This window comes from Equus asinus, chromosome 22 (assembly GCF_041296235.1).
Source record: "Equus asinus isolate D_3611 breed Donkey chromosome 22, EquAss-T2T_v2, whole genome shotgun sequence".
Classification (NCBI taxonomy): domain Eukaryota; kingdom Metazoa; phylum Chordata; class Mammalia; order Perissodactyla; family Equidae; genus Equus; species Equus asinus.
Window position 1 is genome coordinate 50,940,777 of NC_091811.1, and position 14,943 is coordinate 50,955,719.

Sequence of the window (14,943 nt, forward strand, 5' to 3'; positions counted from 1 at the left end):
TCCAGGCCAGAGCTACAAGTTATGGGAGGCTAGAGCAGGAGAGAGAAGATGCATTATGATTCTGCTGTCAATGGCTTTTCCATCTCCCCTCAGGTGCCACCTGTAGACTTAGACTATCAGCTGAGATCCTAGGCTCTTCTCTTGATGTGATTTTCTTGCATCTCCCAAGTCAACCCAGCGTGCTCAATGCTGTCCTCCTGTCTTCTGTGGTACCAGGGAGAATCTGGGAGATGAGTTTAGCTAGAACTAGACACAGCCTTAATATTCATGTATTTATTCTCAGAACATACAAACTCATCTTCTCAGAGAATAGAAAACAGAAATTTCACTCAGTGACTTAAAGATGGACACAGCCAGCTCACCCTGTCCCCACATCTACTAAAAAAAGTCCCTGGGTGAGGGATGCCTAGAGTGCACAGCACCCCTTGGCACAGGGGCCGTGCACAGCTCTAAACAAGGCTTTCAACTTGTTTTATAATCCAAATGGGCAAACAGCTGTCAAAATGACAATAAGAGTCCAAGGTCCATAATCCTCACAGTGCCAGATCCCCTGGGTCATCTAGGGCAATGACTTTGCTGCAGCTACGCAGTCAAGTCTGCCAAAGAAGTCCCATCCGGCTGCTGGGTTTTTGTTCAGTCTGGGAGGCAATGCCAATTGGCTGCCCCCCTAATTGGCAAGAGCCGATGGCCCAATGCAATCCCAAAGCCCGCCAGAGAGGCAGAGCTGGGCCAAACTCTGTGGTAATTTGTTCTCCCTGCCTCCTATAGCAGCTTCCGCTCCGTCTGCAGCCCCACACTCAGGCCATCAGACCTGAGGGTCTAGGCCAGGGAGTCTGATTGTTTCCCAAGCCCCCATAAGCCAAGAGTGAGGACCTGGAAAGAGAGATGTGAGGGTCCTGAAGAATAGGCTTCAGAGCATGTCCTTAAACCTGTGGGAGAGTGCTGCGTCAGGCAAAGATGGTCTCTTCCCGGCGCTTCTTGGTGAGGATGGTGCCTGGCTTGTGCTGGGCATCTGGGTGGTTGGCTAGCTCCGGGGGGCAGGAGGACACTGGGCTCTCCAGGATGGCTTGCTTCAGCTCATAGAATACAGCAGAGTCCTCTTTGGTGAGGAAGGTGATGGCCACACCACTCTTGCCTGCTCGTCCTGTGCGGCCAATGCGGTGGATATAATCTGGGGAGGGAAAGGAATGTCATTTACGGCACCAGGCCAGATGCCCTGGTGGGCACTGTCGGAATCTCCGCTTTCTAAGGCATCCTCCTCCCCACTACACCTCCAAGGGCAGTATATGAGCTCGTGCTGCCTGAACCTCTAGTGCCCACATGCTCTCCACTGGGGTCTGTCTCCCCACTACTAGCATTTATGGGGGTCATCCTATGACCCTAAGACTGAGAGTGGCCTGGCTCCATTCTTCTCCACATCCTGAGGACAGAGGGCTGTCCCAGGTGCTGGGATAAGAAACCCAGGTGAGATAAAGGGCAGAAGCTCTTCTCATTGGGACAAGCAATCTTAGATTCGGAGCTCGGGGACATGGCGGCAACAGTGCAGTGCAGTGCCACAACTTCAAGTGGAAAGAGACAAGGAGTCTCTCTTTAGCTGGATTGAAACTGCTTTCCCCTGGACTTACCTTCAATATTTTTGGCCATATCATAGTTGACAACCATGGACACGTCTTGGATGTCGATACCACGACCCGCCACATCTGTAGCCACCAAAATATCCTTGGCCCCAGCCTTGAGGTTGGACAGTGCAAACTCTCGCTGCTCCTGGCCTTTTCCACCATGCAGTGTACAAGCATTGTACTGTTGGAAGAATGGTGAGGTGAAGACAGAGCAATGGGATCGGGGAAGACACAGAAGTGAAGAGGGAGTAGGGCCAGAGAGCAGGGCTTGCAGAGAGCAACAGGGGAGGAGGAGACAGGGAGGAGGCAGAGAAAGAATGAATGCAAAATGCAACTGGAAGTAAGGAGAGAAGAGGTGAGCTGAAGAAAGGGACAGGAGAGAACATAGTGGAGGATGGTGAGGCAGGGACAGACTGGGCAAGGCCAAAGGTAAAGCAATCAGGGGTGAGATGTGCAACCAGATAGATGAGAAGCAGAGAGTGAGGGTGAGAGATGAGGGTGGAAAGCAGGGGCCAGAAGTGTAAGGAAGTTTAAGCACTGAGTGGAGAGGACACACCCTTCCCCTCAAACACCAGTATCAGGAGCCAAGGACACTGATCACCAGCATCTCCTCCTAACCACATCATCCCCTCTCCCAAACATAGACACGAAAACTCTGACCCACTCTATTCATCATAGTCAGATCCTGCCAGGATATGTCTCAAAACCTCTCCTTGGCCCTAGCCTATTTGGAGGAAGACACAACCACTTCTGGCTGGCACTGCTGGAATGGACAGGGAGTCTCAGCAATTGACCAGTCCTCCTTGTCCCCATCAAACCACGCTTTTCCCTCAGGCCCTGAATTGTGGAATACTGGAGAGGTTCAAGAATGGTTGAGAATTCAACGCAGGAGACTAGGAGACCACTCTAGTCTCAGGAAACAGCACCAAAGAGACCAGACTTCGCTCTCCCCTGCCAGACACACCCCCATCTTCTCCAGGGATTTGGCCAAAACGTCGCAGCCCTTCTTCTGATTGACAAAAATAATGATGGGCGGATCAAAGCCTTGCTCCAAGATTGCCAGCAGCTTTTTCCTGGGGAGAAGAGGAAGAAGATAAAAATGAGATGCCTACCACCTCCCACTCCAAGTGAAATGCCCAACCCTGACCTATGAACACCAATTCCAGGATCTTCAGTGCCCATGGCACCCTGAATGAGAAAACAGAAGCTCTTCAACACAGCAGAACAATCGCCCTCCAGCCACCACCCCATTGAAAAAAGGTCCTTCTCCATCTCGTTTCCCTCGTCTCCGCTGCCCCCATACCTCTTTTCTGACTCTGACATGAGGAAGACCTTCTGTTCCACACGTTCATGGGGCTTGCCTGCCGAGCCAATGTACACCACAGCAGGTCGCCGAAGATAGCTCCGGGCAAGACGCTCCACCGCTGGGGGCATGGTGGCCGTGAACATGACTGTCTATGAAAACAGGAGGCTCAGCCCTGGACCCAGGCAGACACATCACATATCCCACAGGCAGCACAGCCCAGGCTAAAGAATCTAAAATGAGCCTTGGTGTAAGTTTTGACAGCCATCACCTTAAGAAATAGTATCCTTTGCCTTCCCATTTCTCTCCTCAGTACCTGTTCATCAAGATACTTTATATTTTACATCTTACGATGACAGGAGGGCTGAGAGCATTTTCTAGCACCTATGGTGGGTAGTAGTATGACTCTTTGGAATCATTTTTCCATGGCTAAGCTAAACGGCTACACTGCTAGGACTGTGAGAAGGATGCACCTAGGCATGCCTCACCATTCTGGAAACATGTACTCTGGGCCCACCTAGGACAAGGAGGGCCCTAGAGATGGTTTGGCAACTTGCCCAACTTTTCCCAGTATAGGGAAAGCAGCCTTACTTGGCGGTATTTATGTTTTCCTGACTCAAAGTTGGCCAACATCTTCTCAGGGTCCTCAGCTTCATCGGTGTCTGGCTTCTGGTTGCTGACAGGCATGTGCTCCAGGATCTTCTGGACATCTGGCTCAAAGCCCATGTCAATCATCCTATCTGCCTCATCCAGAACCACATAGGTACAGCGGCTCAGCACCAGGTAGCGGTTCTCCAGCACATCAATCAGACGTCCCGGGGTAGCAATCACGATCTAGGGGGTACAGTGGAATCATATGCAGCCCCAGCAACTACTCCTTTCTTCTCCCTCCTGTGAACCACCCACCTACTTGGGCAACGCTAAGGAACTTGGATCCCAACCTCTAGTTATGTTTGGCAAGGAAGGTTCCTGAGAACTGGCGTGAAGTCACTTGTTGCTACCTTGGAGTTTTTCAGGAATGAATGCGGTCTCTGAGTAAGGTCCAGGGGTTATACAGAGGAGGCAAAATCAAAATGAATTTTCTTAGATGAAAGAGAGACTAAGGGATACTGTGGAGGGTGTTTTATAAAAGGATTACCCTAAGAAGACTCAATTTCTACAGCAGACTTCTGGTAAAAAGCTCTCCTCCCCTCTCCTGAGAAGAAGGCAGCACACAAAGTCAATGACATGGTCTGGCAGAGTGATTAAGAGCACAGGCTTTGGGGGCCGGCCCCATGGCCGAGTGGTTAAGTTCACGCGCTCCGCTTTGGCGGCCCAGGGTTTCGCCAGTTCGGATCCTGGGCGTGGATGTGGCACCGCTCATCAAGCCATGCTGAGGCAGCATCCCACATGCCACAACTGGAAGGACCCACAACTAAAAATACCCAACTATGTATCGAGGGTCTTTGGGGAGAAAAAGGAAAAATAAAATCTTTAAAAAAAAGAGCACAGGCTTTGGTTATGAAATGCAGCTCTGCCCACCACCAGCTGTGTGTGATTTTGATAAGTTACTAACCTGAGCCTAAGCTTCATCTGTAAAATGGAGATACCACCACCTCCTCTCATATGTTTGTTGTGAGAAATAATGATGTGCACAGGACAATCCCTGGTGCAGAAGTTGTCAAGAATAATAGCAGATACATCTAAACCAGCCCTTTTCCTCATTTGACTGTACATCTATGGCAGAAACTAGAAACAGAGCCCCAGAACAGCACCTGCCCAAATGGTGGGTTTGCTACTGGCTGGGTGAACAAACCTCACAACCCATGCGCAAACGGAAGCCCTGGTCTTCTCTGGAGATGCCGCCAATGACAGCCACAGTGCGGATGCCCAGTGGCTTCCCAAACTTGATGGTCTCTTCCTCAATCTGCTGAGCCAATTCACGGGTGGGGGCCAGGATGATGGCATAAGGGCCCTGGTCTGACTCTTCGATCCTGTGGTAAATGGGGCATCCCACAGTTTCATGAGCTTTGGTTCTCATCCAACCACAAACAGGCAAAGACAAATTAAGGGCAGCTACATGAACGGAGAGGGTGGTGGGAAAAGGATGCAATGATCTCCTTTAAAAATCAGAGACTCCAGGGGCTGGCCCAATGGCACAGTGATTAAGTGCGCACATTCCGCTTCAGCAGCCCGGGATTCGCCAGTTCAGATCCTGGGTGTGGACACGGCACTGCTTGGCAAGCCATGCTGTGGTAGGCCTCCCACATACAAAGTAGAGGAAGATGGGCACGGATGTTAGCTCAAGGCCAGTCTTCCTCAGCAAAAAGAGGAGGATTGATTGGCAGCAGATGTTAGCTCAGGGCTAATCTTCCTCAAAAAAAAAAAAAAAATCAGAGACTCCAGAACACCCAAGTTCTCCAGGGAGTGGTCCTTGCCAACAATAAAAATGACACACTTTGTTGATATCATCATCCACTCATTCCCTAATATCTGACCCAAACTAAAGAAGGGGCTTCTGATTATTGACTTAAAAAGAAAACCAAATACTCATTGGTCACTTCCACCTTTCCTACGCAGTCAAACCCACTCCAACTGGTGTCAACTGACCCCACCTGTCAATTTTGGGAAGAGTGGTGATCCAGACCAGCAACGGGATGAGGAAGGCTGCTGTCTTGCCGCTGCCAGTCTCAGCCACACCAATGATGTCACGATTCTGTAGCCCAATGGGAATTGCCTGACGCTGGATAGGTGTTGGTTCCTGCAGTGATGCAGAGAGAGTAAGAGACCAGGCAGAATTATACTACCTGGGCTACTGCTGACAGAGTGGGCACATATGCTAGGACGACAGGAGGACATTAAGCACAGCAAACAGGAATGGGGACCCAAGAAGAAACACAATCACCAAAGGCCAATACTTCCATCAGAAAGTGACAGACAATGTCATCTTGGTACCCACTGGCAGAGAAGGCACCGAATAGGCAAGGAACAAAGTTCTCTGTTCCCAAGTTAAGTTTGTACCCCCTAGGACGTAGGAATACGTCAAGTCTTCTGGACCAATCTGCCCCTCCTTACCTTGTAGCCACATTTATCAATGACCTCCAAGATGTGTGGGGGCAGGGAAGAGTCTTTCCAGGATCGGATGGGATTGGGGATCTTGCCACCTTTGGTGGTGATGCTGTAGTCCTCGCGGAAGATGCGCCAGTCCCTGTCTGTCATCTCATCTAATTTCTTCTGGGACCAATGTCGATCATCCCAGCGCTGCTTGGCTTCCTTCTTACGAAGTTTGCGGAGTCTCGCCCTGGAGCAGAACAGGAGGAATAAGTGGGATCGGTCTCCCTCATCTCCTTCCTATAGACTCTAGGCTCTGCCCAATCACCCCTAGCCCTGAGCACATACTCCTCTTGCTCCTTTTCTTCCAGTGTCCGCCTCTTCTCCATCAGGTCTCCATAGAAACGTGACTGCTCTCGTTTCTGCTGCTTTAGGTCAATGCCTGCAATGAAGCCTCGCCCCAACAGCTGCACTTGGTGCCGTTCTTTGTACCTGGGATTGAGAGAGAGGAAGAAAAAAAGAAAGGAGTTGTTACAGCAGGAGGGAAGGGCAGACTGCCAATATGTACCAGTTCCCCTTCCTGGCCAGGGTCCTTCCTCACCCAGAGGGCTGGCAGACTACTGGTTTACTAGTTTCCCTCATCTCAGCTTATCTCACTAACATCTCTGTAGTCACTGGTTCTCTCTAGTTAAGGCCCAAAGCCACTCACAGTGGGTTGTAGTCGATGGATGTGTCCTCAGATGCATCCCACTCAAAGACAAACTTGCGATCATTGAGATGCCTCGTTCGGCGCCGCTTCTTGATGCCGCCCAGGTAACGCTCCTGCCCAGGGAGAGAATACAAAACCCATCAAGATCAAGACCCAAACCCCACATACAGAGATCAGAATGGCCAAATAACTAAGCCTCATTGTTGTGTGTCGGGGGAAGTGAAGAGAGCCAAGGCCTGCACCTTAATGGCATGCAGCTCCTTGCTCTTGTCCTTCTCCTCCCGGATCTTCTGCCGCCCTTCCTCATCCTCATTTCCATTGGTCTCCCGCTCCATCCTCTCCCTGCGTTCCCGACGCTCCCGTTCCTGAGGGTCTTCTGCAGACCAAAGAAAGCAAAGCTGCAGAAGAGCTCAGTGGAAGAAAAAAGAGGACCCAGGGGGATCCAGACAATGGACACCAAATAAGAAAAAAATGGGGAGGTTTATGATACAAGGCAAATGAAGACCTAACAGAAAGGTATTTTTCTCATATACTTCCCCCTTCCTTCCCTCTTCCAAATTCCAGAGCAAACAGGTTTCTAGCTCTCCTGAATGACACTACAATCCCATCTCGCTTTTTCTGACCCCATTGAGGGGCTACCCTGGGTAGGAAAACGAACCCAACATTTTCCTGCCCAAGTCCTGGAATTGTTTTCTTTTCTTCCTCTCTTCTTCAAGCATCCTCTGCCGCTCCTCGACCTCCTGCTGCCGTCGCTTTAGGGCTTCGGCCTCTCGTTCTGCTTTGGAGAGGAACTTGGGCTACAAAATAGATTACAAATGTAAACAAAGGATCTGGGAGCATGGTATAATCACGTCACTGATGGGGAGATGGCAGGGAGTCCAAACATATTTGCTCAGGCATTAAACCTGCTAAGGAAAAACACCAATAGGCCTTGGACTCTGTTATGGGTCCCCCTCCCCCTCAAAATATGTTGAAACCCTAACCCCCAGTACCTCAGAACATGACTGTATTTGGAGACAGAGCCTTTAAAGAGATGATTAAGGTAAAATAAAGCTCTTAGGGTGGGCCCTAATCCAATCTCACTGGTGTCCTTATAAGAAGAGAATTTGGACACACAGAGAGACATCAGGGATGCACACACACAGGGAAGACCATGTGAAGAGAGAGAAGACATCCATCTACTAGCCAAGGAGAAAGGCCTCTCAAGAAACAACCCTACTGACACTGATCTCAGATTCTAGCCTCCAGAATGGTGAGAAAATTATTTTCTGTTGGCTAAGTCACTCAGTCTGTGGTGTCCTGTTCTGGGAGCCCTAGCCAACTAATTAATACAGACCCTCAAGTTCTTACCTTAGCTTCAGCTTCTTCTTCAGCCTTTTTCTTGGCCAGAAGTTCCTCCAGAGACAACGGCTGGGCCTGAAGATAAAACACAGTCCATAAAGGCTCTCTTCCTTTGAAGATCAACAACACTGGGCTTGAATTGAAGAGGAAGACGAGAAAATCCTTCCTCTCCTTTACCTTAGGCTTCTTATCACCATGTTCATCCTCTTCATCCTTCTTAGAGTCTCTGTCTTTCCGAGATTTAAAGTCTTTTCCTCGGCCAGGAGATAAACTTTTAGCAAAGGAACAAGAAGAGTCCATATCACCGTCTTACCCAAGCCCTTGATGAGGTTCAGGCTGAGCCCCAAAAAGAGGATGGAAGTTTTCCCGTGCCTCAACAAGACTGGCCCCTAGTCATCCATCATGTCCTGAAGCTCCCTTTGCAGACATGATCACTCTGCCTACTCTGAAATCTAATGATGGACTTGTCTTGGCCCCATTCTATCTGAATCTCTTTTTCTGAGACTTATCTCTTCTGGGAAGTGGGTCTTCACTACTGCCATCAAAAATATTTCCTCCAGGGGTTGGCCCTGTGGCCAAGTGGTTGAGTTTGCGCGCTCCACTTCGGCGGCCCAGGGTTCGAATCCTGGGCACAGACATGGCACTGCTCATCAGGCCATGCTGAGGCAGCGTCCCACATGCCACAACTAGAAGGACCCACAACTAAAGATACACAACTATGTACCGGAGGGCTTTGGGGAGAAAAAGGAAAAATACAATCTTTAAAAAAAAAAAGAAATTTCCTCCAAATAGCAGTTGCACGTTGAAAAAAATCCTGCGTAACTTTATAACACACAATGATTTTAGCCTACAGGCCACCCACACACACCCTTCCCAGATACTGCTATGTATGCCACCCCCTCTCATTTTCCCTCCTACCAGTTGCAGCAATCCTTTCCCCACATCTGCTATAAGCTTAATCTACAAGAGATCTCAAACAACCCACTGCGTGTGTTAGGAGAATTCTGTCCTTTGCCCTGAATTCTAACCTACACATTCAAGGCCTAATAAAAACTTTGCATAGAAAGTTTCCAGAAGAAAGAGATCAAGATACAGAGGTATTAAGCTATCCCAACAAATATATATTGTATATCCTGGGTAGAAAACTAAATGGTCTGATGGAGGTAAAGGAACGTTTTGTAGGCTGGTAACCTTTTCAAACTAATTTCTAAATTCTAAGAACAAGTTGACCCCCAAAGGGTTGTGACTTTATTAACTGGCTCTACTTTCTAAAGGAGACACGTGCTTTCTAAAACAGACAGCTCTGCAGTAACTACCAATAGGATCCACTAAGAAAAATTTACTTTGCTACAAAGCTGAGCCAGCTCAGATGCAGAGAGGAAGAGATGGAACATTCCCTTAAAGTCCATTCCCATTCCCTCAGGTACCTGGATCGTTTCCGGTCCTTGTCCCGTCTGTGCCCATCCTTATCCCGATCTCGGTCCTTCTTATTCCGATCTCGCTCCTTATCTCGTTCTCGTTCTTTGTGCCGTCGGTCTCTGAAGACAGCACATTTAAGAAATCACTTGATGTTTCCAGAATACCCTGTTTCACTGCTGCCCTAAGAAGGTTCTCATGTTCTTTTCTCCCCCAAGCAATATTTTACAAATTGGGGAATGTGTTTCCTGGGGAAGTTATGAGGGAATTCTAAGAAGGTCATAAGCTCAGAGTTATACTGCTAAATGTTAACGGCAATGATAGACCATGGGCTATATGAACAGATGAAGTGTCTTCCTCGATCATCTGGACCTTCAGCTTACAAGGTCCCTCTTAACCTTTAAGAGTCACTGGGTTACTAGGTGTAGAGAAATGTATGGAAGTCTAATGTCCTAATACTGAAGACATCAGCGGAACCAGGAATGAAGACGTCTGAAACATACTCTCCCTTCCCCTGTGAAAGACATACAAAGTTACTTTACCTTTCTGTAGACTTGGAACGGGAACGGGAGCGAGAACGGCTGCCTCCTCTACGCCTATCCCTCGAACGATGCCGCTTCCTATCTTTAGATGGGGAAGACTTCCGGTCCCGGTCTCTATCCCGCTCTCTGTCAGGAGTTCGAGATCGCTTCCTTTCCTCCTTGGAAGGTGATACATCACGCTCCTTCTTGTCAGCCAGCTCTCCTGCCATCTGTCATGGGTAAGAGAAGTACTTACAATGTACTAGTTAGTGCTCTAAACTGTTTATATATAATTCACTTAATCTCAAAACAACCCTCTGAGGTAGATATAGTGGTATGCCTACGTTAGAGACAAGGAAACTGAAGCTCAAGTATATAAAGTTACTTGCCTAAGGGCAAACAAGTGCTAAGTGGGAGGGTCCCAGGCAGTCCAGCACCAGAGGCCCACTCCTGCTCACTATACTACACTCTCTCTGTGATTCCTTTTTGTATATATTCATTTCTATAAGTATACAATGAATACACCTCATTTTTATAATTAGACTATAAAAGCAATGTTAGCGAACGAATAGTGTTGTAGCTTTCTCTAGAAACATCCTGTATTGCTTATCTTAGGAGTCTATTAGGTCTGCCAGCCCACCAGGCTAAGTCAATACATATACATCTCAGGAAGAAAAGTTGTCTTGAGCTCATAAACAGAGCTTAAAAGAGAGGAAAAAAAGTTTAACTTCGAGATTTGGGATTATAATCAGCACCCTGAGGAAAAGCCAAATTTAAATGGAAAAACAAATTCACTTTTACTGCTCAGATTAAAAAGAAAATGGAGTCAGCCCTGATGGCCTAGTGGTTAAAGTTTGGCACTCTCTGCTTCAGTGGCCCGAGTTCAGTTCCCAGGTGCAGAACCACACCACTCATCTGTGAGTAGCCATGCTGTGGTGGCAGCTCACACAGAAGAACTAGAAGGACTTACAAGTAGAATATGTAACTATTCTAAGTTGTATATTCTACTTTGGAGCTTTGGGGAAGAAAAAAAAGAGAGAGAGAAGATTGGCAACAGATGTTAGCTCAGGGCAAATCTTTCCCAGCAAAAATAAATAAATAAATAAAAATACCTGTGTTCTAGTATTATTAATTTACTTCCAATCATTGGAAAAAAATGTACTTCTAGTTATGCAATGGGAAAAACTTGGTGAAGGATACAAAGGACTTCCATGTACTTTTTTGCAACTTCCTCTGAATATATAATTATTTCAGAATAAAAAGAAAGAAAGAAATGCAACAAAAACTAGAGGTCATACACATTCTGACTGACTTTCCCTGCTCAGGTTTTCACAGCCTTGATCAACACCTAGTCCCATAAAAGGTTTGAGCAGGAATTTGTTCTGTTCCCCACCTGCCTGGGACACTGAACACCATGCCACACTGTCAATTGTCCTTCAGACTATAAAAATCTCCTTCAGCCAGGATCTAAAATGACAGCCAGTCTGAATCTGCCTCTGGGCCCTCCCCCAGCCATCATCAGCAGCAGCAGCATCATCATTACCACCCCTAAGATTTGGGATACATTTCACACAACTCATTTTATCCCCAAATGGTTCAGCTGGAATATCTGTTCCCTAAGCCTTAGCTTACAATCCCCCTTTCCCATGTAATTTCCTGCCATATATCTTTGAGACAGGAGAATGTATAAAGAAAAGAAAAATGAACAAGTAGCACTTTCAAAAGGTAGAGACAATCCATTTTATCTCACAACTGCCTGAGAAATGACTGAATGTTCTGTGTCAGTACATCACGCATAACACGTGGAAATTATACTTACGTCTCTTCCACTTATAGCCCTAAGAAAACAATCCCGAAGAAAGGCCATCTTCTCTATAAAGCATCCTGGATATCATTCATTCTTTCAACAAATATTCAATCAGCACCTGGTAGATGCCAGAAACTGTTCTACATACTAGAGATATAGCAGTAAACAAAACAAAGTCTCTGATCTCATAATGTTTAGATTCCAGTGAAGCAGATAACAAGCAGAAAAATAAGAGAATTTCAAACAGTATTGAGCGCTAATGAAAAGAATAAAACTGGGTGATATGATGGGGAGGGGTAGAGGGATAGAGGGCTCAGGAAAGAATTTCTTAGATGACATGTAAGCTGAGATTTGAATGGTGAGAGAGAGAGCCTGCAAAGATCAGAGAAAAGAACTTACTGGATAGAAGGTACAGCAAGAGTTAAGGCACTGGGGCAGGAACTAGCTTAGTATGTTTGCCAATTAAAAACAGACTTGTGTGGCTGAGGGGGAAGACTGATTCAAGATGAGTTCAGGGAGGTAAGCAGGAGTCAGATCATGGAAATGTGTTTTAAGCTACGGTAAAGGAACTTGGATTTTTATCTAACTGAAACGGGAACCTTAGAAAAAAAGGTGTGAAACAGGAAGTGATATGATCTAATTTTACGTTTTTAAAGAGTTACTTTGGTGACTTGAGAAAATTTACAGCGGGGAGGCAAGAGTGGAAACAGAACCACTGAGAATGCTATTATAGAAGTCTAGGGGCTGGCCCTGTGGCCGAGTGGTTGAGTTAGCGTGCTCCGCTGCAGGCAGCCCAGTGTTTCGTTGGTTCGAATCCCGGGTACAGACACGGCACTGCTCATCAAGCCACGCTGAGGCGGCGTCCCACATGCCAGAACTAGAAGAACCCACAATGAAGAATATACAACTATGTACGGGGCGGGGTAGTGCTTTGGGGAGAAAAAGGAAAAAAATAAAATCTTTAAAAAAAAAAAGGAGTCTAGCCAAGCGGTGACAGTGGCTTGTTCTAGGAAAGTGGCAACAGAGATGAAAAGAAGTAGACAGCTTCAGGGTATACTTTGGAGGCAAAGCTGAGAGGAATGACAAAGGGAGAAGGGAAAGGGCGGACACAAAGCTCCTAAATTTATGGTTTGACCAACCTATGGTTCATGGTGCCATTAGTGACCAGAGAAGACTGGGGAAGGAACAGATTTAGGAGGAAATCAAAAGTTTCATTTTGCCCAAGTTTGTAAGATGTCAATAAGAAAGCCAAGCAGAGATTTCAAGAAGGCAGCTGAAAACACAATTCTGGAACTCAGGAGAGAGAGCCTGGAGACAAAAATTTGAGTCATGATTATATACATGGCTTTTAAAGCCGTAAGACACTAAATGATATTACCTAAGTAGGCAGGATAGTTAAAAAAAGAAAATAGAAGAGAAGAAGACCCAGGATTGAGCTCCGGAACACTATAACATTTAGAGGTCAGGCACAGGAGGAGCCAGAGAAAAAGATGGGAAAAGCAAAAGCCAGTGAGACAGGAGGAAAAAAAGTAAAGTCTGGCATCTCAGAAGGCAACAACGTATTTCAAGGAGGGAGTGGTTAACTGTGTCAAGTGGAGAAAGACTAAGAGAGAGAGGAGTGACCCTTGCATTTGGAAAAATGGAGATGGTTGGTGACCTTGACAAGAGCTGTTTCCATAGCATGGTGGGAATAGAAGCCTGACTGGAATAACTTAAGAAGAGAGAAGTGAGAATAAGAAGACAGTAAATATAGGCAACTTTTATTATAGGTTCTACTTATTACAATGGCCCACTCTGGCCATTGCTTCCCAGCAGCCTTCCTTGCAAATCTCCAGAACTTTGAGTTCTTCAGTTCTTGTAGGGCGAGAGCAGATTCTTTTTTTCATTCAGTTAAGTATTTACCAAGCATCCACTATATACAAGGAACCGTGCTAGGCGCTACGTGATTTACAAAAGGAAGATCCTGTCCAAAGGAATATTACAGAACAAGAGAAGGTATGAGACACATACCAGGATGAAGGCTCAGATGAAGTTCACTATGAGTTCAAAAAAGAAGTGTCCTTTCATTTGTAAAAGGGGATTTGGAAAGATCTGTAGAGGAACTGGCTCTTGAACATTTAAGTATAGGTAGAATTTGAAGACGTGTAATTGCGGGTGTAGAAAAGGAGTCATTCCCGGCAAAAGAAATAATATAAGAGGCACAGAGGCGGGAAAGCATGACTGGTTCTGGGAGAAAAGCCAGAGTTCCAGTTTGGCTGCCGCAAGGGTTACTTGAAACATGAAGGAATAAGGTCAAACTGGGGGTATCACAGGTGCTGTGCCCATGGGCAAAGGTCTGGCACGTAACATTGTCCTGGGACCTGGACTGTGCCCCCAGGAGCCAATGTTACCCCCTGGGGCCCGCACCCCTTCGCTCCTGCCTGCCAAAGCTTTCCGAGATTGTGCCCCTTCCCTAAAGCGTTCTTCCCCGCCTCGTGCTGGAGGCAAGGGCCATCGCAAGTGGCCCCACTCTCGCCCTCTCTGCAAGCTCGTGGGAACCGCTTCCACCGCCCCGGACTCACCACTCTGAGTCTGAACCGCCCAACGCGGCCTCAACGTCGCCGACCAGTCGCCATTTTTCCCGTTTCCTGGTCGCCGAGCTGCACCCCTGGGCGCGCGGCAAGCTGGGAAGGTGAGTTCCCGGTGTTGGTCGGGGCAGTCTGACAATGAGGGCCTGAGAACTACCAATCCCAGAATACATGGCGCGAGCGCCGGCCCCAGGCCGCGGGGTCTGCTGGGCACTGTGGTTCGCCAAACGTTTGAGTCTATGCAGGCGGAAGAGTTTTCCGTGGTTTGGAGTCCCTCAAAAGGTTCTCTCAAAAGGTTGTCTCATCGTGGATCAGTTTCTTGGAAACTGCAGTTAACGACTATCATAGCCTGTGGCTTACAACGGAGGAATTTAAGGGCTTCCTTAGCTATCAATAGCACGTAATTATAAACTAGCAGCTGCAGTAACAGCAACAAATACTTTACCGTTTGTGGAAAAGCGTTTTTTACAAAAAGTCTGTGAGATGGATTATTAGCCCCATTTTACAGGTGGAAAAACTAAAGGTTAGGATACCGGAGTAGCCAAGTATTTCACGGTGAGCGTGGGACAGTTCATTGTGCGGGACTATCCCAGGTTTAGGAGGATATTTTAGCAACCCTGGCCCCGCAGT

The 14,943-nt window shown here is 47.2% G+C and overlaps 1 protein-coding gene across 1 annotated transcript; it reads right to left on the reverse strand.

Moving 5' to 3' along the window:
* Positions 1-253: 253 nt before the first annotated feature.
* On the reverse strand, positions 254-14,447 carry DDX23 (DEAD-box helicase 23). The gene is made up of 17 exons (XM_014850027.3): positions 14,308-14,447; positions 9,961-10,169; positions 9,430-9,540; positions 8,180-8,273; positions 8,012-8,077; positions 7,320-7,458; positions 6,904-7,037; positions 6,662-6,774; positions 6,301-6,444; positions 5,977-6,202; positions 5,517-5,662; positions 4,718-4,895; positions 3,514-3,756; positions 2,923-3,074; positions 2,584-2,692; positions 1,626-1,800; positions 254-1,171 (listed from the first exon to the last, which is right to left on the reverse strand). Exons 2-17 carry the CDS (start codon positions 10,167-10,169, stop codon positions 948-950), a joined length of 2,463 nt encoding a protein of 820 aa, XP_014705513.1. The 5' UTR covers positions 14,308-14,447; the 3' UTR covers positions 254-947.
* Between the last annotated feature and the right edge of the window lie 496 nt (positions 14,448-14,943).